The sequence below is a fragment of the Maylandia zebra genome, linkage group LG22, assembly GCF_041146795.1.
Source record: "Maylandia zebra isolate NMK-2024a linkage group LG22, Mzebra_GT3a, whole genome shotgun sequence".
Taxonomy (NCBI): domain Eukaryota; kingdom Metazoa; phylum Chordata; class Actinopteri; order Cichliformes; family Cichlidae; genus Maylandia; species Maylandia zebra.
In genome coordinates this window covers 14010473-14037879 of record NC_135187.1, presented here as the reverse complement: position 1 = coordinate 14037879, position 27407 = coordinate 14010473, and the positions used below count along the sequence as shown (strand labels likewise).

The 27407-nt window shown below is 41.5% G+C and overlaps 1 protein-coding gene and 1 long non-coding RNA gene across 6 annotated transcripts; one reads left to right on the top strand and one right to left on the bottom strand.

The window, feature by feature from the left end:
• The first annotated feature begins 940 nt into the window (after positions 1 to 940).
• LOC143414810 (uncharacterized) lies at positions 941 to 17995 on the top strand. Its single transcript, XR_013095490.1, has 3 exons — positions 941 to 1058; positions 16100 to 16236; positions 17822 to 17995. It is a non-coding gene; the product is annotated as an uncharacterized LOC143414810 (long non-coding RNA).
• On the bottom strand, positions 10744 to 25807 carry trim46b (tripartite motif containing 46b). Of its 5 annotated transcripts, none has more exons than XM_004549059.3 (12): positions 25388 to 25807; positions 22672 to 22933; positions 22378 to 22567; positions 21502 to 21700; positions 20807 to 20953; positions 19979 to 20074; positions 19386 to 19639; positions 18440 to 18561; positions 17912 to 18250; positions 14295 to 14524; positions 12448 to 12515; positions 10744 to 12123 (listed from the first exon to the last, which is right to left on the bottom strand). In XM_004549059.3, the coding sequence occupies exons 1-12, from the start codon at positions 25478 to 25480 to the stop codon at positions 11700 to 11702; spliced, it is 2424 nt and encodes an 807-aa protein (XP_004549116.3). In that variant the 5' UTR covers positions 25481 to 25807; the 3' UTR covers positions 10744 to 11699. The 5 variants fall into 5 exon arrangements, 4 of the variants coding, with proteins under 4 accessions (XP_004549116.3, XP_004549117.3, XP_076735843.1 ...); XM_004549060.3 differs by lacking the exon at positions 25388 to 25807 and adding an exon at positions 24591 to 25099; XR_013095489.1 differs by lacking the exon at positions 10744 to 12123 and adding an exon at positions 15235 to 15299.
• Between the last annotated feature and the right edge of the window lie 1600 nt (positions 25808 to 27407).

Genomic DNA, 27407 nt, shown 5'->3' with positions numbered 1-27407 from the left:
GAGGGTAAGTCTTGAAAAACCTACAAAGTTTCATCCATGTAAAAAAAAAGTGCATGGACTATTTCATTTATATATTTTAGCCATTTGTTCCTCACCTACATGTCACACACATAAAGTATGGAAGTCTATCCATGACTGAGAAGTGTGAAAGCAAATAGATCTCATTTTTGAGATCTATTTGGGTAAATAATAAAAAAGAAGCAGACAGGGTCTGCGCACCGTCAGTCTTTGGGGTTTAATCCTGTTTTTGCATTTGGCCCTGCACTTGTTACTGTTAAGCAGACATGACATGATACACACCAGACTACCAAGGTCAGGTTTCTCCATCGCCATGATAAAGTGAATCCTGGTGGAATTACCCATGACATGCCACATCATTACATACATCATAGCGTGTGCCGTGTCCTGCCTGGAATACACTGGTGTGGGCAGCGCTGTGAGCGCGTGTGACTCTCAGTGGGAACGGTTGAGCTGGCTTTTCTCAGTGTATCTCCCTGCCAGCTCCTGTTCCGTTCCAGTACTCAGGAAACCTGTCCTCCAATCGAGCAGGCCTGGCAGACACAACACAACAGCCTGTGAGAAGGAGGGGCATGAAAACTGAGAGAATGAGATATTGAAACTTGAAAAAAAGAAACAGAGTGGGATATGCAGAATAAAGCAAAAAATAAAAATAAAGGAAGACAGGGGGTGTGTAGTGAAAGAGTTATTTTTGTAAAAGAACCAGAAAGAAGGGGTGGGTGGGGGCTTTCGAAGCTGATAGGACAGGAGTAGGACCAGACACGGAAAGCTGAGAGGACCACAAATAAAAAAGAAAGGCCTGACAAAGTATGTGAACGAAAGAGGAGAGGGCAAGAGAAAAAATGAGGGGAGGGAGGGAGCAGACAAGGGAAAGAGCTTTAAACAGGGGGTGAAATCAGGAGATTTGCAGGTGCAGCTTGAACAACCAATGACCTTAATGGTGCATTAAATCCAGCTGTTGCTTATCCAGACTTTCCTCAATCCCTCTAACACCTTCAGCTGCACAAAAGCCTGCATGCAGCATCTCAGTTCTCACAATGGTGAGTGAATATATATATATATAGCAGTGCAAGTAAAAGGAATGAGAAACAAAAGCATAAAGACGGTGTGTGACAGGGATTGGCAGAGACGGTGATTGTTGAGGAGATACTTGGTATTTAAGAGCAGAAACTGCAGTGATTGTGTGACTCCAGCCAGAAAGCAAGGATAAGGCCCATAGATAAAACAGGAACAGTGGTAATGGAGCGTTGTGTTGACTCTATCTCCTTGACTTTGTCAATATTAGCCGAGTGAAAGGTCCAGATAAGAATGTGTGCTACTACAAAGCTATATAAGGATCTAGATTGGTTAGATACTAATTGTGTAATATCTCAAGTGTGTGAAGCAAGCTGGGGAGATTTAAAAAAAAAACGCTAAAAAAAAGCCAGAAGGAGAGAGGAGGGGGCGAGTGTGTGTGGACTGTCAAAATGCTGTTTAAGATAACAATAGAGCCTGGATTCAAAAACAGGAACCCTCTGTTTCCTGAGCTGGAGACTGTAGCTGTGTGTAATGTTGTCATTAGATGTGAGTGTTGATGTGCTTGAGAAAAAGCAAAGAGTGACCTACAGTCCAGTCCATGCACAGATTTCTTTTTTTTTTTTTGGTTGGTGACCAAGAACAAGAAGAAGTGATACGTGTCTGGGAATCCAAACAAGGGGCAAAACAAGATGAAATCTCTCAAACTCAGGGTTTTTTCCATGAAAACGTGGGTTGGAAAACAACTTAAAAATTAGTACAGCCTGGCTGGAAAATGCTAAACCAATTAGCAAAGGCTTAGAGCTCATCAACCTCAGATTTACTGATGAAAGATGAAGAATCATCGGAAAAAGCATGGCCCATTTCTCCTTAAACCTCTTCAGGAACTAATTTAATTGCAATATTCATTAAAAAACTTTACAGTGTATTGACTAGAAATGGAAAATTGTGAAGTGTATTTACATTTTTAGTAATAAAACTGAGTTGGCTTTTTTTTTAACCCTCTCAGGCTCAAATTAAACTTTTTGTTGCTAATGCACAACCAAGTCCTGCAGTGGTACTTCTGAGTAAAAAAAAAAAAACCTCAAAATATGTATGTGGGGTAATCAGGTTGTTAGTTTTTAACTGTTGCAAATCGGCAACGCCTGCCTTGAGAAGGTTAATCTACTCTTTTACTTAAGTGTTTAAATGTAATTTATGTCAATGCCACAGCCTTGACGTGATGTCTAGGGGAACACTGGGAGTTACTGGAAATATGGGACCAAGCGCAACAAGGGGAAAAAGCAGCGGAAACACTCTTAAGTGTATTAAAGTATGACTTTTATTTACAGTGAGATAATTAACAAAGACAAACCAAGTGCAAAAAACAAAAGGAAGCAGATAAGTTTCAGAGCCTTCCAAGGCCAAAGAAATAAAAGGAAAAGAAAGCCCACAACGCCTAGGGAAACAAAACTCAGTTGGTCTATGGAATCAAATCGTTTCTGATGTTACCACAAAAACATGAGAAGAAGAAAGCAAGAAACAGATTGCCTCCCATGAGTTATCAAGTACTCTGGGGTCATAACAGGATACTTGTCAACAAGCTCAACAATAGATGGCACTCTGAGGATGAGTGGGACATGATGTCCAGCCCCAGTGATGGTCTGATGACCTTTTAGGCGTGGGTGATCCAGGCACTGGGGTGTGGCTGACAACCCTGAAACACAATGAGAGCAACATCGCTCGTCCAAAGAGAGGTCAGAAAAAGTGTTGTCCTCGAGGGTAACACTTCGAGTATTAAACTTTAGATGTCAGAAGTCTCATAAACAAAAAGTAACAAAAAGAAATGCTAAATGGCTAAATGCTAAAATGCTTACAGCAGAGCCTCCAACTCTATATTAGATGTTCAGTGAGGAGCACCACCATAATCCTCTCTTTTGTTAGATTTTGAGAGGCACGGAGCGAGAGAAGAGACTTGTTATATTTTAAGCTGACAATAAATGAAATGAAATGACCTGAAAGAAGAATCAGATGAAGAACAATTTTTAGCTAGGTCTTCCTGCCACTAACAGTCACTGTTACCCGTCACCACAACCTGAAGCTTTAATGTCTTTGTTTTTGAACAGTTTTCAGTCACATCTTTAGGCAGATACGTGATAGATCGAGTTTCAAGTGTTAATCTTTACATCGTGTATAATGGTTTCAAGTCTCAGTGCAACAAGGTGTGTGTTATCCCAATAAGACCATTAGTTTAGGCCTGTGTTGATGTGTCCTTAAACAAAGCTACTTCTCGGTTGTCTCCTTTGTTTTCGGCTTCAAACGGCACCTTTGTGCCCAGATGGATCATAACGAGTGAAGCTGAGTTTGTCTGCTAACTTTAAAGTTTAAGAAGAGGCTCTTCAGACAGTTGAGGTGGCTATGAATCAAAGTAGGGGCATCAGGGTGGAGGACCCGGCTACCCTTCTCATCGGGTGTCCTGGACTTAAAGTGGGACTCCTGAAGGTTTTGACATTGATAAGCACACAGCTCATAAATACCCTTGAGCCGCGATCATTATGGACAGCCAGGGCCTGTATTAAATTGCAGACATAATAGTTGTGGGATCCCTGCGCTACTTAGGGCCCACTTAATGAAGTCTCGGGCTACTCCGTTGGGTGTAAGGTCAGAGTGTGGTCAAGTGTGACCATCCTTAACCATGTGAGACCAGCACTTGCCCTCGGTGGCCCGAGTAAAGAGACACACCTGTTTCAGCTGCTGCTGTGATGGCAGCAGTGAAACAGTGGAGGAATGTGGCCCCCACCCTTCACCCTTCACCCTCCACCTCCCACGCCCCCCCATTCCCTCTTCTCCTCTCTCTCCACGCTATCAACGCTGTCCTAATGAATCTCATCACACAGCCTGCGTTTGTCCCACTAGTGCTTTGTTTGTTGACCTTTATAAGACGTCATTACTTGTTATCTTCATGTGTAATTCTGCCCCATAACACAACCCCTTCAGCCACATTCATAGGCCACAATATGTGTGTGTGTGTGTGTCAATGTGTGTGTGTCTGTGTGAGTGTCTGATCAAATGCTTCTTGTCAGTGTAACAGCCATTAACAACGGGCATAAGCTTGATGATGTCCCCTTCCTCCCTCCATCCATTCTCTCCTCTCACCCTGAAACACAGTGTCCTTTAGGATTACCGTTATTGACAGTGGAACTAATTGGCACATGGCTATGAAAGTTCCCCCACCCACCCCCCGGCCATTTTAAATTGGACTGCACAATTTCCTTCAACATCTGATAGGCAAGTATGCCCACAGGACCTGAGGAGGTATTGATTATAAATGTATTAATGTGGGTCAGTGCTGTGCACGCAGCAAGGGGCGGATGATGGAGAGCTGCATGTCTAGACTGGAATAAACTGACCTCGTCTTGTGTTTACATAATTGATGGTAATGGCAGGAAGGGGGAATTCTGTCTAGTAGTCCGATCTGCTCACTACATTGTTTTCCCTTGAAAGAGGCGATGCAAACAGCTCTTTGGGAGATGCTTCTGTATTGCTAAATTAAATGCAGCTATAGACCATCAGGAAGACAAAGCGCATTGATTTTAGTGTAGACATGGCAAACTTTATTTCACTATACTGTATTAAGGAGGTCTGGGATAAACTGAAACAAGCATTAAATAGGCAGATCTGCCAAACTGAACATCAAGTTAAAGACAAAAAACTAATTACGCCCAGTCGATGGATGCAAGCATCACTGACTGCATTCAAGATATCGCTTTTGGTGTCTCATTATGCAGAGAATGACCTTTCTTGTTTCTTTTCTTGCTTTGCATGAATGGGGAAATCGCATAGATTTGGTCATCCAAGCATAAATCCATACGTTATTGATTTACTCTACAAACTAATTATGCATTTATAGCAGCTACAGAGTTAAGCTATTGCGCGGTACGCCAAATGTAATCAGCGCCTGGCGCTTGAAAGGTGAAGTAAATAATTTATTTCACATTTACAGGTCAGTTTTGCAATTGAAACCACACAAAGATACGCCATTGTTGATGCCGCTGGTGACTGCCATTGACCTTATGTTGAAATGCTACAGGTCAAGGATTGGAGGACTATGGATTTGGGGTGGGAAGTGGCAGCTCAATGAGGCCACCACATCAGACAGGCTGTCTGTCTGTCATTACCCATAAATGAAGTTGATTGGGTCAGACTGCTGCTCTGCAGTCATGCCCATCTTGACACAAGCCATATTGCCCCGCCACCCCTCTCAACCCAAAGATCACGACTGCTCAACCTCACAGAAATCTGACCCCGAGGCTCCTCCCTGCTCCTTAAGGCACCTGCCAACCTTTCACCCCTTCACTGGGTGAGCATCTGGAAGGTGATGAGGCACAGAAACGAAGGCCAGGGTGGGCTGTTGCAGGGTGGTAACAGATAGCCCTAAGGAGTCATTAGACTTCAGAAAGCTGGTCCTATTTGTTTTCACAGATTAAATACCTACTCCCCCTTCTCTATTACATGTTTTGAGTGTGTCTGTTGGTATTACTTCCCACGTCTCCTTCTTTTTGTGTTTTTTCCCCCCTTCATGTCCATCTTTCTTTAACAGTGCACACACAGATCAGACAGGCTATGATGTGTGCACAGCTGGTCTTGACAGAGCCGTCCAGGAAACGTGTGGTTTACAGATCCCCTGTTGACACGCTGATTTGAATTGCCTTTTTCCTTTTCAGAAACCTGGAATTTTTACTGTGCAGGGGACATTGAGGTCCGACTCAGCATGTTTGACCATGGTGGAAAACCAATCTCAGTGTGCTGCGTCCTGACTGACTGACTGATTTACTGAGTGGATATGTCACAGTGCATACTGTAAAGCTCAATCCAAAATCTTGATTTCTTACCACACATGCACTGGCCCCACACCTGCTCACACCATTTGTTACAAAGATTCTGTACCATTAGTTTCTTTAAAATGCTATTCCCACGCCTCGGTTTTATGGAAACAGTAATATCCAAGTTGTTAAGTTACAGGCAGAGACTACAGACATACTAAATCTGAAGCTACGCCATCCTAAAAGTTACACCTTAGGGCCAAAAGCTATGCAATAAAGTTTGGTTCACTTCACTCACTTGATTGAAAAGACAGGATTTTAATGGTTCTAACCAGTGAACCATTCTTTTCAGGTTAGCGTAAAATCAATCTGCAACGTGAGGCATTCACATTGTTGGTTTAAGAGGTTAGAGTGATAGTTCAGCATTATGCAAAATACAGTTGCTTACTTTCTTGTCAAAAATTAAACTAAAAGATCAAATTTTGTGTCTAACAGGAGGAAACAGCCACTGTGTATACCAGAGGTTTCCAGGGGTGTCATATGTGTCAAACCCATTTTAGTTCATGGGCCACATGCAGTCCCAGTTCACTGGCCTGTAAAACCCATGCATAATAATATGTATAAAATAATAATGATGATAATAAGACGAAAAACCTTGAAAATTTCCCCAGTGGAATGAAACATTAAAAAGCCCACATTTAATGAACCAGCTTTTTACAAAACAGACGACGAACAGCCTGAAGTGTCTCATTGAAAACAAAATACTCTAAGCTTAATTCAACAGTACATCTCAGTTTTTTCACATTTGCTCATCTTCACATGAAGTAGGCCACTTAGATCCTAACAACAACCAAATTTTACATCTTTATGAGTCAAATAACTTTTGTCAACATCTTTCAAAACTTGTAAAATTACCCAGACATTCCCAACCTCTGCAGTAATGCTGCAATCACCTAATTTTCAGCAATAGCATTCTCTTCCTTTGAAGTGCTGTAATTATTAATGACTTTGCTGCACTTTTACACATTGCAAACCCATGCGCTGGGTCCAATTGGATCCTTTGGCAGGCTGGCTCTGGCTCCATATGTTTGAGGCTCCTTCTCTAAGGAGTCACTACTTCTAGCCAAGAAAAAGCTTCAGCTTTATATTTAACAGACGTACATGGGAGTGGTAACTCTTAACATCTAGGCCTGTAATGTACAGTATCATGCCAAAAACATGCTAGTTGTAGGGCTGCGCGGCGTATGTGTCACGCCTTCCACTACACACTCATTGCATAATGCTAATTGTATCATTCAATTGAGAATACAAAGCTTAGTAAACAAATCCAATAGAGTGGGATATGCCACCGGAGTGTAAACATTAAATTGACTTAGCCCTGTGTCTTCCCTCACAATTGCAGTGCAGTGGGTTACAGTGGCCATATGGGCTCCGTCAAGCATTACTGTCACCCCTCATTTAGAATAGTGAGGAGAGATGGCCCTGCTATGCCCCTCAAATCCTCTTAGCCAACATTTAGCTGATTGATTTTTTCTCCCCCTCCTACCTCGATTTAGATCATCAATGCGATAAAAGCAGGAAGTTGTATATTATGAATTCCATTTCGTCTCATGTGGAGATGGATGGACGGGTAAAAGGAACATAAATGTTTCAGCAATCACTGCGTCTGGAAGAAAAATATCCAGGCAGCGTTATTAAATTTAAAGGCGGCGCAAACTCAGTAAAAGAAGCGAATGATCTGAGTGTGATTCAATCCTTTCGGCAAATAACCTGTGTCACATGGAGGAGGACTCGTCGCCTGTTGTGATTGCATATATATAAAAAGTTTGTCCGGTTATTTAAGAATAAATGTACTTCTTCAATTACATAAAAGTTTTGCTGCTGTGTTTTAGTGGGAGCTGGCAAAATCAACTTTGAATCACATGCGCATTATAATGATGTCTTTTTAAAAATTATTCACCCCCCTGTCTGTTTAATTCTTAGTGCCGGCCTCCATCACAAAGAACCATGGTAATAGTTTTGACTCAGCAGAATAGCATTAAGTTGGTTCCTCTTAAACAATGTATTCCCCTTCAGGCTATAGAAACCACTCTGTGCATTAAACAAACATCTCAGGCCTCTTGAACATGACGTTCAGCTCCATGTTGGCTGGGTTTGGGGATTCCAGCAGACCGAGTCCTATGTGTTCTCCAGATGGCACCACACACTGTCTCTCACAGATTGTATATACCCCCGAGATCCCTCATAAATTCAAATGATTGCCTCCTCCCCACCCCCATCCTCTCCCCTTGAACTATACTAAATGATGATCATGGAGATTATGTATTAGTAATTCCTGCCAGGTCTTTAAAAGAATGCCCATGCTGTGTGCTTAATACTCAAAGGAGGGATTATGCAGACCCCTACATGTGGTGTTGTGGCTGCATACCTCCAGTCAGACTAAACCCAATCTGTTACAGATTTGGACTAAAAGAAGAGAGGTGCAGCAAGCAAGCAGGGGGGTAGGTGGAAGGTTGCGCAGGCCATATTCATACTTTACAGTACATTCCACTTCTTCTATATCATGGGGGATCAGAGCTAAATCTCCCTTTGGAGGTTGTATTTTTATCTGTGTGCATAAGGACGTTAAAAAAAAAGAAAGAACCTTGGCTTGTGTCAAGGCTATACGCTTTATTATTTTTCTCTCAATCTCTCTTTTTCTCCTTCATTTTTTATTTTCCCTTTGTGGTCGAGGCAATCCCAAATCCCCATACAGCTTCCCCTTGAATGTGGGTCCAATTAAACACATATGTGGATTTTCATATTGAAGCTCATAAAAGGTAAACGGCAGTGATTTACATTACATTTACATAAGGAATGCTAAGTGCCTGCACATGTGAGGTGTTAATACATCTATCAAAAGCAGATGGTCATCTCTATTCATTGCTCTCACCCCGATTGTTTCATTGACCAAAAGAATCTCATGAGCAGGGATGTTATTTTCGAAACATGGAAAAAAACCATAAGCATATTATTTGTTATGAGGAAAGGGCAAACATCTAAACATTTGGAAATATCTACCAAGTCACCAGTCTGTTTCAACCAACAGGTGACGTCTTTTTTTGCTTTATCAGAGTAAACTCCTGTCTTAGTCACTATGTTAGCAGCAGCCTGGGTCTAAAGGGCACGTACAGAATGTCTGTTATAAGTTAACTTTTTATTGCATTTGTGTAAACAGTAAAATTTGATTTACTGGTACATCCTACACATCCTTTACAGCACATAATTCCAAGAGATCGTTTGGCAATGAATGCTTTTTCTGTGGAGTTCGGGAACTTGGCATGAGTGATCCGGTTAGACTTTATGAGTTAGATCAGCCAACGTGTAAAGGTTTGTGTGCTGTTAAGTGAATGATTTAATGCCACAGCTATCAGTGGCCAAAGTGTAGCAAATCATTAGAGGTGTAATGGTTTAAAGTCCAAAGGCTGCTCTCTGGTTGTGTCCTCCCATGTGCATTTGTGTTTCAAGATTTTCAGGCCACTTGTGTACATTGAATGTGAGTTGGCATCAGTTTGGCCCCTTAACAAATAGATGAATAATTTGTATTATGCTAAACAACCACATGTAGATATATGCCACAAGTATGCTAATGTGGTAAGCTGCGAATTTTAAACATGTTCATTTTAAAATTCATATTTAAATCCTTGCCTTTACTAAAGTAGCTTCGCATGACTTACACTTCTAAACGATCCGTCTTAAACCGAGACTCGGTCTGAAACAAACTGCTACTCTGTCTTTATGCCAACTTTCCTCTGATTGGCTGCCCTTCAAAAATGGAGAGCTTGAACACCATGTGGGTGGGGTGCCGTGTTCAGACAGAGAAATGCGTCCAAGATGACCATTTTATAGAGATTATCCCCATTTTTTGACATCATACAGATCCATCCATCTTCTTCCACTTATTCAATTCAGGTTCGTGGGAGGCTGTTGCCTAGCTCAGGTGTAGTAGGGTGAGAGTGAGAGGTTGTACACCTTGGAGAAGTCGCCAGTTTGTTGCAGGGCAACTTGAGACAGACAACCTTCAAACTCACCATCACACAAGCGGTCATTTTAGAAACACTTCATGTAGATCCAAGAGTAGAAAAAACTCTGAAAGAGTTCTGTGCCCCTCACCCCAACTGGTCATACAGATGGCCATCCCTCCCAAAGCCTGGTTCTTCCCTAGGTTTCTACAATATAAAGCACCTTGAGGCAACTGTTGTTGTGATTTGGCGCTATATAAATAAAACTGCATTGAATTGCACTTGGTTGATAGCAATTACTTGTATACATAAGCTGGCCTCATAATTTGATTTGTTTAATAGAAGCATCCACAACTGTAACAGGACATGTATGATGGAAAAAAAGGAAAAGTATAATAGGTCAACTTTAGAGATCGCTCACAAAGAAAGCAGAGCAAACTTGGTTTGTTAATTTGTTATTTATTTAATTCAAGTGATCAAACCTGTGGCTCTCTATTTTTTTTTAAAACTAAGTTTGACAATTCCTTAATTCTTCTTCATCACCATCATCATAATATTTTCTTTATATGGCAAAAAAAAGAAAGACAAAGCAAATATTTATCTTTGTATTTAAGAATAAGGTTAGCAGCACATTTCAGTCATTTGTTTACCAGTATCACATACCAAATAATATATGGGGAACATCCTCAGTGATTCTCCTTTCCAAATAAATGTATTCAGACCATTACAGTAACTGCGTGTGTCTCTAGTGCTTTGCTCAGAGACGGAGTACTGCTGCCCCCTAGCGCTGAAACGGCGCCAACGTTTCACTGCCGGAGCACAGTAAAGACGCCGATTAAGAACAGTCTGAAACGCTGATTGAATTCTAACAACCACGGAAACACAATGAAACAGAAGGTGAGTCTGTAATAATTTAAACAATTTGAATTTATTCAGTGTTTCCTTCCTTAATCCATTTTTCTTTTGCAAACATTCTGTCAGCAGACGAAGTTTACACGTTAATCTTCTGTTTCTTTTCATGAGAAGCGCTGCTCATTAACTTACAATCAAGCAAGGTTGGGGGAAAAAAATCCAAAGTATTGTGTGCGAGAAAACAAGTTTTCACTATCTGCCAGTCGGTGCCGTTATCAGTCAAGCCACACGCCCCCGTGAAAACAGGGAATTAAACACCCAAATGCACACACATACACTCACGCACACACACAGACAAACATCAGACTATTTGAAATCCAAAACAGCGATGCACAAACAGAAGTGTGGAAACTAGTGATTAGCTGTGCAGCAGAGGTATAATTGGAGCCTCTAATTACAGTATTGCCTCATTGTTCCTCTCTACCTCTAATTTACCACATTTACATCCCAGAAAAACAATCACTTTGGTTGGGATCATAATGGCTGAATGACTAGCATTAGCTGTGGTTAAACACAGATTTAGTTATAGATGCAATAAAAGCTCTTTTGTATTCACATAATGTTCATATCTCTGAAACAAAAGAGAACCATTAAGGACACGAAATGACAGAATAAAAGCTTCTACATGAAAGACGACACTGTGTGAAGCTATGTATACATTAGCATTATAAATGTATGCAGTATAGCCTGGCTACAAGTGCAAGCATCAAAGATATAATTACATATCAGGTGCTGGATAGTCCAGACACTACTTAAGCAGTAACTCTTGCAAAACTGCATGTAACAAAAATGTAAGAAACATAATTACATTGCATATTTGTTGCTATAGAAACATTTTCTTGTAGAAGAAAATTAAATACAAACCAAAGTCGCTGAGATGTCTAACTTTTCGCTCTAGCTTTGTAAATACTTCACAAATTAACCAAATACATTCCCGATTACCAACTTCAGATCAGCCATTATTTAAATTGGAAACTCGCGGCTGGATGGTCACCCGTCTGACCGGAGTCTGATCTGCGTTGCGATTGGCTACCAGCTCTTGAAGCTGTAGGGCCCCTCCACCAATGAAACAGAAAGCGGGGCACACGGGGCCGGTGCAATCCACGTGGCCTTCCCAAAGAGGCCGCAAGGAATGGGCATCGTAGAACGTGACGCGCCCTTTCTCAAAGTCAAGGCACACACCGAGCCGGGGCGGCAGCGGGTAAGTGAGGCCAGCGGGCGATGAATGGCCGTTGCTGTTGGTGTCCCGCTGTTGATGGTGGTAGCTGTGCTGCGGCAGGTAGATTTTACCCATCCCCATAGTCAGAAAGCAGAAGGGCGGCGCAGAATCCAGGGCATCCTCTGCGCCGCTGTCATGGCCGCTGTCTGGGTCGTAGCTGCAGAGAGACAGAGCGAGCTCTTAAGTTCTTTTCTGACCACCGGCTTTCTTTCTTTAAACTAGTTTTTGTGGTGTTGCAGTCACAGCATGTGTGACAAATGTTGGCAGGTGGAGTCAAGTATTTAGAGCCTCCTACTTTTTGCACACCTAAGATTTTGTTTATACTAAATTAAACCTAATCTGTAATCCTATTTGAAGAGTGGATCCTAAATACACATAAATAAGCATTAATATTGTAGTAAATCGTAATTTGCATGATCATCACTGCTGGAGTTAAAATCTATTAGGCTGGATCTGGAGCTGTCATATTTTCTTTGCTCACCGGGGACTGGCCATGTCTTGTGGAAGGTGAAACCACTCCTGCAGTTTGGACTCCAGGCCCACTCCCACCTGTTCCAAAAAGAAAAGAGAAACAACCATTGTGTAATTGATAAAGAACTTATTTTTATAGCAAACCTCATTTAAGTTATCCAATTTTGTCCTTATTTTAATTAAGTGGATGCATTTTAAAGAATGGATTAGCCTTTTTCTTAAAACAATAGGAGTAACCATTGAAGCTCTTTTCTGAACTGAGCAGCTACCCTTGATTAAAAACCTGGAAACTATTCTAATGCTCATCAGACAATATCTTTATTAATATATACGAGGTATCAAAACCCATCATTAAGAATACATGGGAAGCTGTTGTATGTCGCCCTTATTGGTGGTAAATAAGGGTGACATATTTGATATGTCAGCCTTTTTGATATTGGCTGGGGCCTTTCTGGTACTCAGACGTCGTCCCAAGTAAGTTAAGTTAATTGGCAATTCTAATTTGTCCATAGGTGTGAAGGGTTGTCTGCCTCTCAATCTATGGCAGCTGGAATCTGCATTGAGAAAATAAATGATGTAGTTAAAACTCTGGAGTTTATATTACCTTTAAATAGAGCCATGGAGAAAAAGAGAATTACAGTTATTAGGTATATTAGTTTCAGTATAGTTTGGGTTATTTCACAAGCTGGAACCATTTCCTCATTTAGATTCGACAGCATTTCTAATAGATAACAGCAGATGGCGTAAGCATGAATTGAGGCTGCACTTTGGGGAAAGCCTCAGAGGGGATTGGCTGCGACTCCTAGACAAGGCAGATCCCCATCTACTAATGAGAGGTAAATAAATTGGAAAAGGGAGCAAGGGTGAGGCACGGAAATGAGAACAAACTGCTTGTAGTCCGCGTGGTGGGTTTATGTGTTCTCTGGGTTCGTGTCACTATTATAAGTGGATTAGGGCTCATTTTAAAAAGGAAGGCGGCAGACAGTGTGTTTAAATTCACACACATTCACACACACTTTGTCATTTCATTCAAACATTTCATTTTGGTTGAATGAAATGACAGAAGGCTGATCTTACATTGTACCAAATATGATGAAATCACACTTTAACTTCATTAACATATCATTCCCATTGAACCTTCCTCACACCAACTCTGAGGACATTTTAAATTTAGATTTTATGATTTTTTTTAATACCCTTAAAGCCGTACATCTCGGACCTCTGGGTATCACACAGGCCAGTTTGTACTTTGAGATTGTTTGGACAAAGAGGCCATTTGTCTGTTCTAGTGCTCTTCTTCAAACTAAAATAGAAACTGTTAAAAGGTAGTTTGCAGTCACGACACAAAAACATAAACATAAAAACACAAAAGTTTTATTTTCCTTGAGTTTCACCGACCACATTTGTTTTTATTAGTCTTTCTTAATCTGATGACCTGTGGCCTTAAGCAGTGCTCAAATTTGGTACTTTTTTTAAGAAGATTAAAGCATTTTTAATCTGGAATATTTAGTTTTTTTTTTAAAAAGTCTATACTATACTCTACACACAGTAATGGGAATATTGACCTGGCAGTACGTTTTCATGAAATGCTCAGTTCAATTCAGTTTTATTTAAATGGTGCCAAATCACAAGGACTTAAGGCACTTTATATTATAAGTATAAATCCTGCAATAATATGGAGAAAACAGAAAACCCCAACAATCAGATTAAACCCTATGAGCAAGCACTTTGTCAACAGTGGGGGGGGCGGTGGGGGGCTGAGGGGAGGAAGACAGAACAGAGACACTTTGCGGAAAAAAAGGCAAAGATTAATAATAACCAATGATTGTTGAAATGTGTGCACATGAATTCACTTGCCTTCACAAGGTAAGACCCAGGCTCCACTGAGCATGCCCAGTAGTGCCGTCCTTGTGTAATGGCTACATCCCCTACAAGTAGGTCAGAAGTCAGGTGACAGGAAGTTAGGGCGTGGTCGGCAGCCTGCAGCAGAGAGAGACCAGGAACGCTGCGGGCACAACGCTGCTCTTTGCTGACCACCAGGCGGTCGGCGTGGAGACCCCAGCGAGAGTCCAGGTAGAAGTTAAGCACTGAGAGGAGAGAGTGTGACAGAGGACACAGCAGAGGGAGGGGAGAGAAGAAGAGAATGGAGGCAAGAAAGAGGGAAAATTGAGAAAACAAAGGGACAGGTGCATACAGAGATGACACATGGGGGTTTTAGAAGTGACAGGAGGTGACAGACAGATTTACAATCAGAAAACGGCAAAGAGAAAAACAGTGAGGAGAATAAGAAGCAGCTGAGAGGAGAGCCAAGAGGGAGAGGACCACAGAGTAGGCATGCACCTCCTTCCACCAGCACTGGAAGAGAAAAGGACACTGGTCCACACAATGCACTGATGACTCAGGAAGTAAAATACAGAAGCTTTGGCAGCGTTAAGTGCAGTATTTCCACAGGAAGTACAGTGGGAAGATATGCAATAGCAGGAAGGAAACAACAGCCAACAAGGACACGAGGAATTCAACAATCACTCAAATCGATGGTTAAAAAGCCCTAGATCTGAATCAGATCCATGTTGTTAAGCCTCAGGTCTTAACAAACCGCAAACCTCATCAGCACTCAGAGAGATCTCGTTACAGGAGCTAAAGTGGGAGGCGGAGGGATGAGTGGGTGTCTAAGCAGGGGTGGAAGAACAGAGGATGTGTGGGATGACCGTAAAGAGAAACAGGGAAAAGACCAAATAATTTAGTGGTATGGGGTACAGAGATTTGGTGAGAGGATACGTATGAGTGCACTTCTTACGTTCTGTAGGAGGCACGTAGTTTGGCAGCGTGGAAGTAGCACAGTTGAGGATGACAAGTAGAAAGCTGTGAAATGGAAATAATACATGAGAGAAAGATGAGGAAATAAAGAGTAAGAAAGTGAAGATGATTCAAAAGTGAAGAGAGAGAGAGAAGTGGAAATAAGTGAGAAAGGAAAAATTGGAATGACAGAAAAGAAAAGAGAATGGATTTTTAAGCATTTCACCACAGCAAGCATTCCAATGCTTTCATTTTAAATGAAAAAACAAAAAATGGGTGCGATGTGGTGAACGTGTCAAGTGTGTGTGATGCATTTTACACTCAACAGAGGGATAAACCATCCAAATTCATATCTCCTTTCATAGTAATTATAACATATTTGATACTGTCTAAAGACCTTGGGGTCTTGAGGTACAGCAAATGTATTTGGAAGAGTAACAGAGATGCCTGCTGTATTTAGCTACGCTAGTTTAAAAAAAAAAAAAAAAAACAAACACAAAAGACGTTGTGAGCCAAGAACTGTTTACTGGGTGTTTACTCTGGGTATGTTTTCTTACAGTTTTACCTCCAGCATGCACAGTTACTGTGAGCTAAGTTAATGTTGGTGCCAGTTTCTGTGTTTCTGTTACAAGCAACGTGCCTGCATGGCGAGAGAAACAGACAAAATAAATCAGAAAATAAAGTCCAAGTAATAAAGCTTTCACCAAGAAAAGTGGGCTGCGTGTTTACACCGTTTTTCTTGTTTATTTATTTTCTGCAGTTGCTTTTGTTTCAGGTATTAATATTTTCATACTTTTGAGGATTATGGTTTGTACAGTGCACATTGTTAACCCTGCAAGATGTGAATGACACTAAAACACATGCAGTTCATTAAGGTGTGCTAAGAGTCTCCTGACGATTCTTCCATGTTGGGAGCTGGGACTAAAATCAGGTTGGACTGCTCCTTTAAACCAGCTCTGCATAAGAGTCTAACCTAAAGGTGTTCAAGGGAATCTGATCGCAGGTCAGTTAAATTAAACTACTCGTGGAATGTACATAACAAGCAAATTTTTATCACATTATGGCTTTTCAAGTGACTTAAAATGTGACTCTTGTCTAACAAATTTACAGTTTCTGTACAGTGCTGTGATTGTACTGTTGAAGTATTTTCCACCTTCCTGATTTCTTAGTTTCATGCATATTTATCCCAAATGTAATGTTTCAGATCATCAATTGAATTCTAATATTAGAAAAATATTACCAGAGTAAATACAAAATGCTGTTTTTAAATAGTGATTTCATTAATTAAAGTGGAAAAAGTTACCTGGACCTGTATGGAAAAAGTAATTATCTCCCTTGTTAAATCCTTAATTAACTGTGATTAACAACATTTTTTTGGACAGATGAATTTAATTTAACATGTCACACCCAGGCCCGATTGAATCAAGAATCACTTAAAAAGAAGCTGTCTGATAGTGAAGTAAGCTAAAAGATCTGAAAAAGCAACACATTATGCCACAATCTAAAGGAAAAGATGAGAAACAAAATGAGTGACATCTCTCAGTCTTGAAAGGGTTACCAAGGCCATTTCTAAGACTTTGGGCCATCAACAAACCACAGAGTCCTCCTCCACTCTTTAACCAGGGGTGGCCAGCCAAAGAAAAAAGCCAAAAAACATACTGATAATCCCAAAGACTTTTGAGAAAATATTCAGTGGACTGATGACTGAGACTAAAGTTGAACCTTTTGGAAGGTTTTGAAGGTTTGCTGCTCATAAAATCCAAGATAAAACTAACATAAAAGCACTCGTGCAACAGTCAAATATGGTTGTGGTAGTGTGACACGCAAAACCCTCCAGTTTGGCAGAATTGAAACAAAAGTCCTCCAGAGCCGGACTGACTGGGAGAATCACTCACTGGCAGGTGTTGCAAAAGCTGGATTGCAGTTCTTGCTGCCATCACAACCAATGACTAGGTTTAGGGGGCAATTATTTGTTCACACATGGCCGTGTAGGCTTGGATAGCTTCCCCCCCCCTTGCTGAGAATTAAAATCATCATACAAAAACGTGCTTTATGTATTTGCATCATCTTCGTCTAATACTAAAATTAGTTTGATGATCTCAAACATGTAAGTGTGACATATGAAGAAAACTAAGACAGATGGGGCGAATACTTTTACACAACAGTGTTCATACACAGCATGTTTATTATCAGTTAGCTTGGTGAAAGAGAGATACAATCATAAGGTGATAATTCTGACAAAGTCACAGTGCTTACAGAGGCTGCTTGTGCAGAAAATTTAAAAAACTTTATGCAGGAAACCATCTGAACCTTTTTGAAGCAATGCCTGAAAGTCACTGCACTTTAAACTGGGATGCAATTGCTTGGTGTCATAGTCATGATTATTAATTGGGGTAAATGTTGAGTCGTCAGATAAGATCTCATAAATAAAACATTGACTCCCAAAAATATATATGGTATAAAACTGGTTGTAGTCCAGTTTCAAGGTGTGGTTGCTTTCCCAGGACAATCTGTGACATGCATGTAAACAACCTCACGTCAAACTAGTTTGACATGTTTCTGGTTTGTTTTGTTTTTTCCTCAAACAGCCATGTTGTTTGGGTGTGTTTACACTGTGACAAAGTCGTCCTGTTCAGTTGTTAATAAGGACAACTAAGAAGCTCGGTGTGTGCCCTCACCTGGTGCAGGCGGGGTGTGCAGGTACACCTCCTCACTGTACTCTCCGTAGCCCGCCTTGTTGCAGCCTCTCACCCGCAGCACGTACACGCTGTCCATTTCCAACCTGTCAATCACAGCGCTGCTTCCACTCACTTCGTCCATTCGCTGCCAGCCCCAGCGTGCAGCAGCCAGTCCTCCTCTGATCCCACCTCTGGACGCTCCTCCTGGTACTACACCACGACGGCGATACTCTACAGAAAAGTGCCAGGATGGTGCAGACTCCGGGGGCAGTCGCCAGCACAAGAACAGCTGGTCGTAGGCCAGACTACGCTGGGTATCGATCACTGGAGCCAAGGGCACTATGGCAATAACATAATGATGAAGTTATGTTATATATGTAATAATAATAATTCTATAACCCACTCGCATGTAGTTGGTATGAAATTATTTAGACAGTGAATGTTTAATTAGAAAGTTAATAGAAAACTTGCTCTTACGCTATTTCATTCGTATCTTTTTTTTTAACCTTCAACTAGAACCCTCCTCACCCTGGATGAAGTTCAACTCTGTCAGGAGTTTAAGTTCTTTGGAGACGTCCAGCTGGAAGTGTCTGAATGATGGATCGGCCGCTAGTGTGAAATGTTGCAGATTCTCAATTGCTTTACTCAGCCTAGTGCAGTGAAAACAGGGAGAGCGGCGTCAGAGGAATCAAAGGCTTTCAGGAGGGACAGTGAGGAAGACTCACAGTTTAAAAGGATGTATGAAAAAGAAAATACATTAATAAATAAAAGATAAGACTGCTTTTAATCTATATTTCTATTATAATAAAAAACATAAGCAGCACATTAGTGACATCCCTTCAGTTTTTATTTCCAGATACTGTGCTGTATGTGGGGCTTTCCATATTTCCTTTCACATATTTACATTTGAACCTAGCCAGGGTGTTCCCTGCCTCCTCTCTGATGGATATTTACTTTTATAATAACAGATGCAACAATAAACTGAACTTTCAAATAATGAGTTAAGGGTATGCACAAATAGTCCCAGTAAATGTAATAAAATAGGCAGCCAGTCATAAGAATGTAGGCTCAAAGGTGCACGGGAGGTAAAACAGCTTGTTACAGAAAGAAAATAACAAAGGGGCTTATTATTATATAAATAAGACTCATGCAAAGCAACTCCAAGAATAAAAATATGGTACTGGAAACTTTGACAATACACACATTTTGTGCTATTCTTTGGATTTACTGACAACACTGCTTATGCTGTTTCTTTATTTGGCAAGATGATCAACATGAATCCTATATTGGAACCAATGAAGTTATGATTCCTATACATTCTAAGGCTGCTTCTTCTACCCTGAAGCCAAACAACACAGAGAAGAATGCAGGAAGAGAAGTCTCTGAAGATTTCCCCTCAAAAAAAGAAAGAAAGCGCTAATCTAAGATCTATTCAAATCAGAGAGTGATTACTTAACGTAAACAAAAAGGAAACCTGTTATGAGTCTGCCGAGAAGCCTGCACAAAACAGGGCTGATCTGTTTCTTTCAGCAGTTCCTGCGTGTACGCCATGAGCCCAGCGTGCTCCAACAAGCCACGTCTCTCCGCCACTTGAGCAGCCAGTGCCTCGCCTCGTTTCTGCCGTGCCCCCTCCAGAGCCTGGGTGAGCGAAGCGTGACGCTCGGCGAGAGTGGCCGTCAAATCCCTGATGCTCTGAGCCAGCTGCTCTCTGGCCGACACGCTGTTTACCTGGTGAGGAAAAAGCACAAAGACAAGTTTGGAGAACTAACACCAGGCTTCTGCTGGTACATTCTTAAAAAGGGTCCAAATAACATTATAAAACACTTTGAGAAAAAACACATTTTTGGAGTTATATAGGTTTGTAATGATATGATTAGGGATGCCAGCTATAGTAGGTAACAGGTTTACTGTAAAAGAGTCAAACAGGTTGGATCATGCATGAAACATGCAGCAGTTGTACATAGTATCCAATCCTAAACAGCCAAGCTGAACAAATACTTGCAGTAGCTGCTGACTGATTTTAATCCCATGTTCTGGGAGATTTTGTGGGCCAGAAGTATTAATCACCTCAGTCTGTGTGATGGAACTCTCCAGCTGGGTAATCTGAGCCAAAACTGTGTCCTGGTTGGACAGAATGTAGTTCATCTCCTTTGTAATCTTCTCCTGTCAAATTAACACCAAATAAGCGACACAGAAACAACAAATGCACGCAGATTATCAGTTTCACACAGCCACACATCTGCATTATCTTGCACACTATGCTTGTCTAACAGTTAAAGCTGCATTACTGTAGCTTTTTAAACAGCACTGCATCATTTTTATCTTTACCTTCATTGCATTTGGTGGTTGCATTTCAAATGTTAGTGAAGTGCAAAACTATTTTAGAGATCTGGACTTAGTCTAAGTGGCGCAACAATTCCTCCATGATAGCTCAGAATCTCATCTCTGCAGTCTTGCGTGAAAGACTTGGAGCAGAGTCGCTACTTCTCCAAATAAAAAGGAGCGAGTTGAGGTTGTTTATCTGACCTTGTCAGATGGCACCTGGGTGAGGTGTTCCAGACAAGTGAAAGAAGATGGAAGGATAGATAGGGACGGGAATCAAGAACCGGTTCTCTAGTCCAATTCCTTGGAATTGTTAGTCTGCCTGCCGATCGATCCTGTTTATCGGTTGCATTTGCACTTGTGCAACAATCAGCTGATTTCGGTTTGTTTGTCAGAGGAAGCAGTGAAGCAGTCTTTGACTACTATAATATATTATTTTAACCTGTGAAATGGAGGGTTTCACACTATTCACATATATGCTGGCTTCACTACTACATTCTTTGTGTGTATTCCTGCCTCTAGTAAACCTTTCACTGTGCGGGACAGAGATAGATGTCAGATTGTGAGTCAAACCTTCAGCGCTTGGTACGCCTGGGCCACTGGGAGGATTTTATGTCCGGTGTGAATGCGGCGCAGTTTGCAGAGGGGGCAGAGCAGCCGCTGACATGACCGACAATAGAACTGCAGCTTCTCCTGGTCGTGTTCTGGACAAGTCAGCACCTGAGCGAGACAGGCAAAATAGATGAGAACAATTTAATCTGAAGCACATTTTACTGATTGGAAGAAAACAGGAATGTAGCACACAAGTGTGAGTATGCTTGGGTAATTTATTGATTTGCCTTTTACTAAGCAGCAAAGAGCAAGTGGAGGGCTCTGAAAAACAAAAGTAAAGTAAATGTAAAGGGGTCTCTGTATTTTCTTCTTGTGTTGTTACAATTTAAGTGGGTCAGAAATCCATATTTTGCACATGGAAAGAAACCATAACTGTTCCATCCATGCAGTCTTACAGTAATGTAGAATTACTGTCCTTTATGCAACTTGAACTGTGCCTCACATGGCAATCACACTTTCTATATAATGCAGTGCAATATAACTACACTCGATTTACCACTTATTTAACAACATATACAATTAATACTTATAAACCCTCAGCAAAGCATGTCTTGTTGAAAAGTGTAACAAAAGACTTCATGTCTGCTGTCACTTATGCTTTATTTTAGCACAAGCAGATGTGGATGAACAGTATGCGTGTGTCAGTGTTTCAGTACCTTTGGTCTGAAGTTGAGTGTAGGCTGGATGTGCTCATGCTGCGCCCGTGGCGTTCCCCATGGGTGATAGAGTTTGAAACACTCATTGCAGAAATTAGACCTGCAGTCAGCACAGCCCTTGGTGGCTTCCAGAGTTTGAGGCGGCTTACAGAATTGGCACATCACAGCCACACTGCCCAGACTCACCGTGTGTCTGTACCTGAGAAAGGTAAGCGAGAAAGAGAAGACAGACTGATTTAGCCTCACGTTATTGAGCTCGTTCCACCTTTTTTTTTTTTTTTAATGAAGTGGGACCTGGCAACCAAGCAAATAAAGGCTTAATGAGTTGAATATTTGGACATGAAATAAATTCTCATTAAAGGAACACAAATGTTTATAACAAAGAGTGAGTCGAGCCCATGGGTGTGCTTGAGACAAATGGTAATGAGCAGGTGATGAATGGAAAGCTGTGGAAACATGCGGTCAGCCAGGGTAGCTACAGCATGTTGCAGTGCACGCTCAGTGCTGGTTCAGCTGCTGAATACTGACAATAAGTTTTGGACCTGTTCCCATACCTTCTGCTTTTCAGGTCTAAGTCCTCTCCTTATTTACATTTGTCCATAAACATCATGAGCACTGAAGGACATCAGCAATCTGTAGGGTTATCTAACTGTTTTTGTCATGAATCTGTACTCAAATAGCATCTTTCTGCTCAAGTTAAACACAGAAAGCTCTTTTTACTGCAAGTCTCATTCGCTCAGTCACATACACGATCATTTTTCTAATATTCATTCATCTGAAGGAGCTGGGGTTCGATCCATTGACCTTGAGATGGCCTGCTCGACCACCTGAGCCACAGCTCCCAATCTTCTGTTTGCAGATTGAGTCTATACTTACCTCTCCACTATACGCTCCAAGGTGAGGTTGCGCAGACAGTCAGTAAGGCCTTTCTCTCCCAGCTCAACATCTCTGCCGCAGGGGATACAGGGGAACATCATCACCAAGGGTGGACCTTCCTTACGGCGTCTACCTGGGTACGTCCCATAACCGGGAGACCGTGGCATGGATGGTGAAGGGGGGTGTGGACCTTAAACAAAAAAGTAAAACCAGTTATAAACAAAGAAAATTAAGGAAAATCATGGTTGCCATTTCTTTTAGTTTAGGTTATAAATGGAGAGAGGTACTACAAACCTGAACGCAGCACGCGGTCGATGGGCCGTTGTTCATTTTTAGGTGTGGGCCTGCGTGCCTGACGAGGTGAACGGGTGTTGGGTGTGGAGGCTGGTGAGTTGGGTTCTGGTGGAAGCTCTGGAGGCGGGTATCCATTTGCTACCAAGACCTCGGAGGCACACAAGAGACAGACGCTGTGCAGGCATGGCAGGACCACAGGCTGTTTAACTATTTCCTTACACACGGGGCAATGCAACTCATGCTCCAGGCTCTTCATGTTAGACTGTTGGAAGCAAACAAGCAAAGGATGACTATCTGCACATGGTGCTGTAGAGAAAAACAGGCTGAGTATCCAGACATCCTGAAGATGATTGTGTTTAGGAACGCAGCACACAGACACCTGACTGTGCACAAAAAAAACTTTAACTTGAATAAATGGAACTAAAATTTGCCGGCAGCATAAAAAGCTCTCAAACATGAATGCCAATGGAATTGATTAAAATCTAAAACTATCCAATTATAGCATAAAGATGCAAAATTAAGACTATGACTCAGCCAAATGTCGTTTTATACTTAAGAGCTTTGATTCTTACTTCTATACATACATTTTTACTCAGTACCAGAACAGCATTCAAGTTTTAGACCAGTCCGACTTGCAGATGTACAACTGAGGGGAAACGGCTTCACAGCAGATACCCTGAGAAATACTTAGCAATGTGAAAAAGATGTGCCACACAGGCGACACAGGGTGCCAATCTTGTTAAATATGGATTAAGATGAGGCATTAATTATTCAACCACCCATCTCTTAAATCACAGCCATGCATGTGACCATGAGCCAGTAGCCACATTTCTTTATGACTCAGAAATTCTATAACACACTTGTTTCTAAGAAATTTTGTAAAAATGTGTAGTAATGTGTAATATTAGCACGCAAAATCAGGTTTGATAATGCATTTGTCTTTTTTTATACATTACTGCCAATGCAGCACCTTCGCTTTGTGAAACTACAGCAAACAGACCTGGATGGCGAATCAAAACTCGCACCTCTGGAGCACCTAACGCGTGCTCTGCTCAAGGACATGGATCTGACAGAAAAGGACACTGACTATTGCATAAACCTGTGACTTTACCACTGCAGTCACTCTGATCTGATAAAAGATTAATTCCACTCTCATTACATCCTGGTCTGTGTGAAAAATACACAGATTTTATGTCCAGTGATGTTAAGAATAATAATATATTTTATTTGTTGTCCTTTTCCCAGTCATGAGAACCCCCCCCCCCCCCCCCCCCCCCCCCCCTTGCTTTGTGGATGCCCTTGACACAGAACCTACTACCAAACTGGTTGCAGGGCATCACAGACATTATGAGTTAACTTCAAAACCAGGACAAAGCAAACAGACTGACAGTGCTGCATAGGGGATTTGGGGATTGTGTCACTGTGATGTGATATGATGCCACCATCAGGGCTATTTAAACACAAAGATCATGCATAGGGTTGCAGAACAATTGGAATATTATGAAGGGAATATAAAAAGGAAAGGTCTACATTCATACAATAAAACAGGATGAAAAAATCTGTGCAGATACTGGCTGATAGCGCACCATCTACCCAATTTGCAGATAGCACCACCTTAGTCAAATTAGAATTACACGGAGAGAACTGGCGGATAGCGACGACCTGCACTGAAGTATAAAACTGGATTAATGCTAATAACCTCCTTCCTCCCTCAGTCCACCTCAGTCATTTTCTCCAATGTCAACTCTGGCCTATCTTTTTCTCATCCTCTAGCAGCTTAGCCTATCGCATTTTCAAGCACCTCCGATTCCTGCAGGCTGAGCGCACAGCTACAAACTGTGGCTCTCTACCTCCATCTCACACGCACAGTCCGCACTGCTGCTGAGGCCGGCGGGGAAAAACAAGCAGCGCATCCTTACCTTCACCTGGAATCTAGGCGCCATGACAGCATTTCCAGGATCAGAGCAGTGTCTGTGTAGTGCAAAGAGGGGAGGGGTTTGAGCGATTACAACGACCTCCTAGCGCAGGTACGATGGGCTCTGGAGGAAGCGGGCTATGGCGACGGAAAAGATAACGCACGTGACTGCCTTTGACTGCTGAACGTGCTCTGTGTGCACCTCTAAGACCACTCCACCACGCTCTGTTGGAGCCGTGTCTAAAAATTACCTCTAGGTTTTAACCCTGCAATGCTTGATGCTCCCAGATGCATCGATACACGTTTTTTTTATTTGTCTCAGCAGCAGCCCCGAGTCCTGCATCTCGTCTCCATGGAAACGAGCATCCAGAGTGCCGAAAAAAGAAACGTGTCATTTGGGTCTGCACCCATGCTATTATTTTTTTAATGACATTATAATTGCCACATTTGAATGGAAGTTAAGCTCAAGTCCGATATGTAGGCTACCGACTATAGCTCATTAATGTCGGTAAAGCAAAAATCGAAGAAGATCAATATTTAATTGGCTAAAGATGATAAGAAAAATATGTTTTAATTTTATTTTATTTCAGTGGACTTTAATTGAGGTTCAGAAACAGATAGCACACGGATTGGGCCCATGTGATAGAGACACTCCGCCGATAATTCGCTTTTTCCCTTTAAAACATGATAAAACATGATAGCTACTCTTTATTTAAAAGAAATAAATAAATACAAATTCATACTCCACGTTATATTCAGCGTATATCAACTAACAGCACAATGTCACGGATATACACTTACGGTGGCGCGAACCAAGGCTTCCATCGCTGATGTGGCTGTTTTTAAATCCATCTCTGCCATTTTAAGAGCATAGCTTCCCCCTGTTTTCATCATCTGGAAATAGATTGTGGTGTGTCCAGGCCGATGGCCATGTAACACATATTAAGAACGCGAAATATGCCGAAAATATGTCTCGAATATAGAAGCGTTTTGGATATTAATATTATTTTTTTCTATTAGATGTTTAATTTGGACATTTTTACGCGCGTTAATTACCGACTGATAATAAGCACCTTGTGCTGCTTTTAGGCATAAAAACAAAACGCTTTCTGGAAAAAAAAATCTGAATTTGTTCTAAATTTACGAGTACATCCACGCCGAATAGCTACTACTAAAAGATGCCTGTGGCTTTATTCCTCACGCAGGCATCCCTCCCCCTACGTTTCCCATCCTGCACCGGATGCCCTCAGCTGATGCGGAACACAGGGAAAATCGCTGTAAATCCAGGAACCCATTCCTTAATAACTCAAGAACGTAGTGGGGGAAAAAACAGTATTTGTCGGTTTAAAACTGATTTCCGGGATTTAAAATGTTGTAAAGGAGTCGTTGGCCTAGACTCTGTCGAACACATCTCTCGCGGATGATGTCAGTTTGAGCCAGAAAAAAACAATCATATCATAAGATAGAAGCTGCAACCAGCTTTTGGCAAAGGGAGTTTTATATATCTTTTATTGATCAGGGCAAAAACTCTCACTGACTTATAAAAATGTATTTTTCAGGAGCGATCACGCCAAGAGGATAGCAGAAATTGCAACAAATTTAACAGTTCTACAATGATAATATAAATAAAGATATATGCTGACGGCAATGCAGACACAGAGTAGGTAAAACAACACAAAGTCATAAATATACTCGGGAAAGCAGCTACTTTTTGTGTTTTGTATACAAACTCTTTCATAACTCCTGTTGACCAGAGGCTATTTACTAACGTAAGCAAAGATATAGTACATAAAAATAAATTAAAAAGGACAAACATCAGAAATCACTTTTTTTTCAAGTTTTAGGATCCTCAGATCAAGTTTAGTTGTTGAATTTTCTGAGGATACATAAATTTATTTTTATGTACTATATCTTTGCTTACGTTAGTAAATAGCCTCTGGTCAACAGGAGTTATGAAAGAGTTTGTATATAAAACACAAAAAGTAGCTGCTTTCCCAAGTATGATTTTGTGTTGTTTTACCTACTGTCTGCAAACTACAGTATATAATGACAAAAGTCTGGAATCTGTAGGCTAAAATACGCTACTTCAGAAAGTAGCCAGAATGAATCGTCCTACAGCTATGTTACAAACGCCGTTCCCTCGCTTGACCCCAGTTGCCCTCGTCTGCTCCCTTGCAACAATGTTCTTTTATTGAGGTTACATGAAGATACATAAGTTCATTAACATATGACGTATACATACAAACAAAGAGTACCTTGCCTGTGTGTTGTGTAAATGTGTGGGTGTGTGTGTGTGTGTGGGGGGGGGGGGGGGGGGGGGGGGGGGTGTCAGAATGTGACCCCATAAACGACCTCCCTAAACCTGCTGGTCTGGAAGTCCAGCAGTTCATCTAAACAAAAGGCACTCAGACTAAAACAGATATAGATATGTTTATCCAACCATGAAACAATAAGATCAAGGACCTGATTCTGGACTATTGCGCCAATTTCAGGCTTAGGGTCACTTCTGGGGCAGTTACTTCATGCTGGCACCGCCTCGGGAAAGGTATAATAACAGGCTGTACCATCTCAGTTACGCTCTTTGCCCTTGCAATGAACATGGTGGTAAAGGCTGCTGAGGTGGAGTGCAGAGGGCCGCTAACAAGGTCAGGTGTTCGTCAGCCCCCTATCAGAGCCTATATGGATGACCTCACCATTACAACATCATCAGTCCCAGGATGTAGGCGGAGCTTGCAAGGACTTGAGAAACTCATCTCATGGGCAAGGATGAGTTTTAAACCTTCCAAGTCAAGATCTATGGTACTGAAGAAGGGCAAGCTCT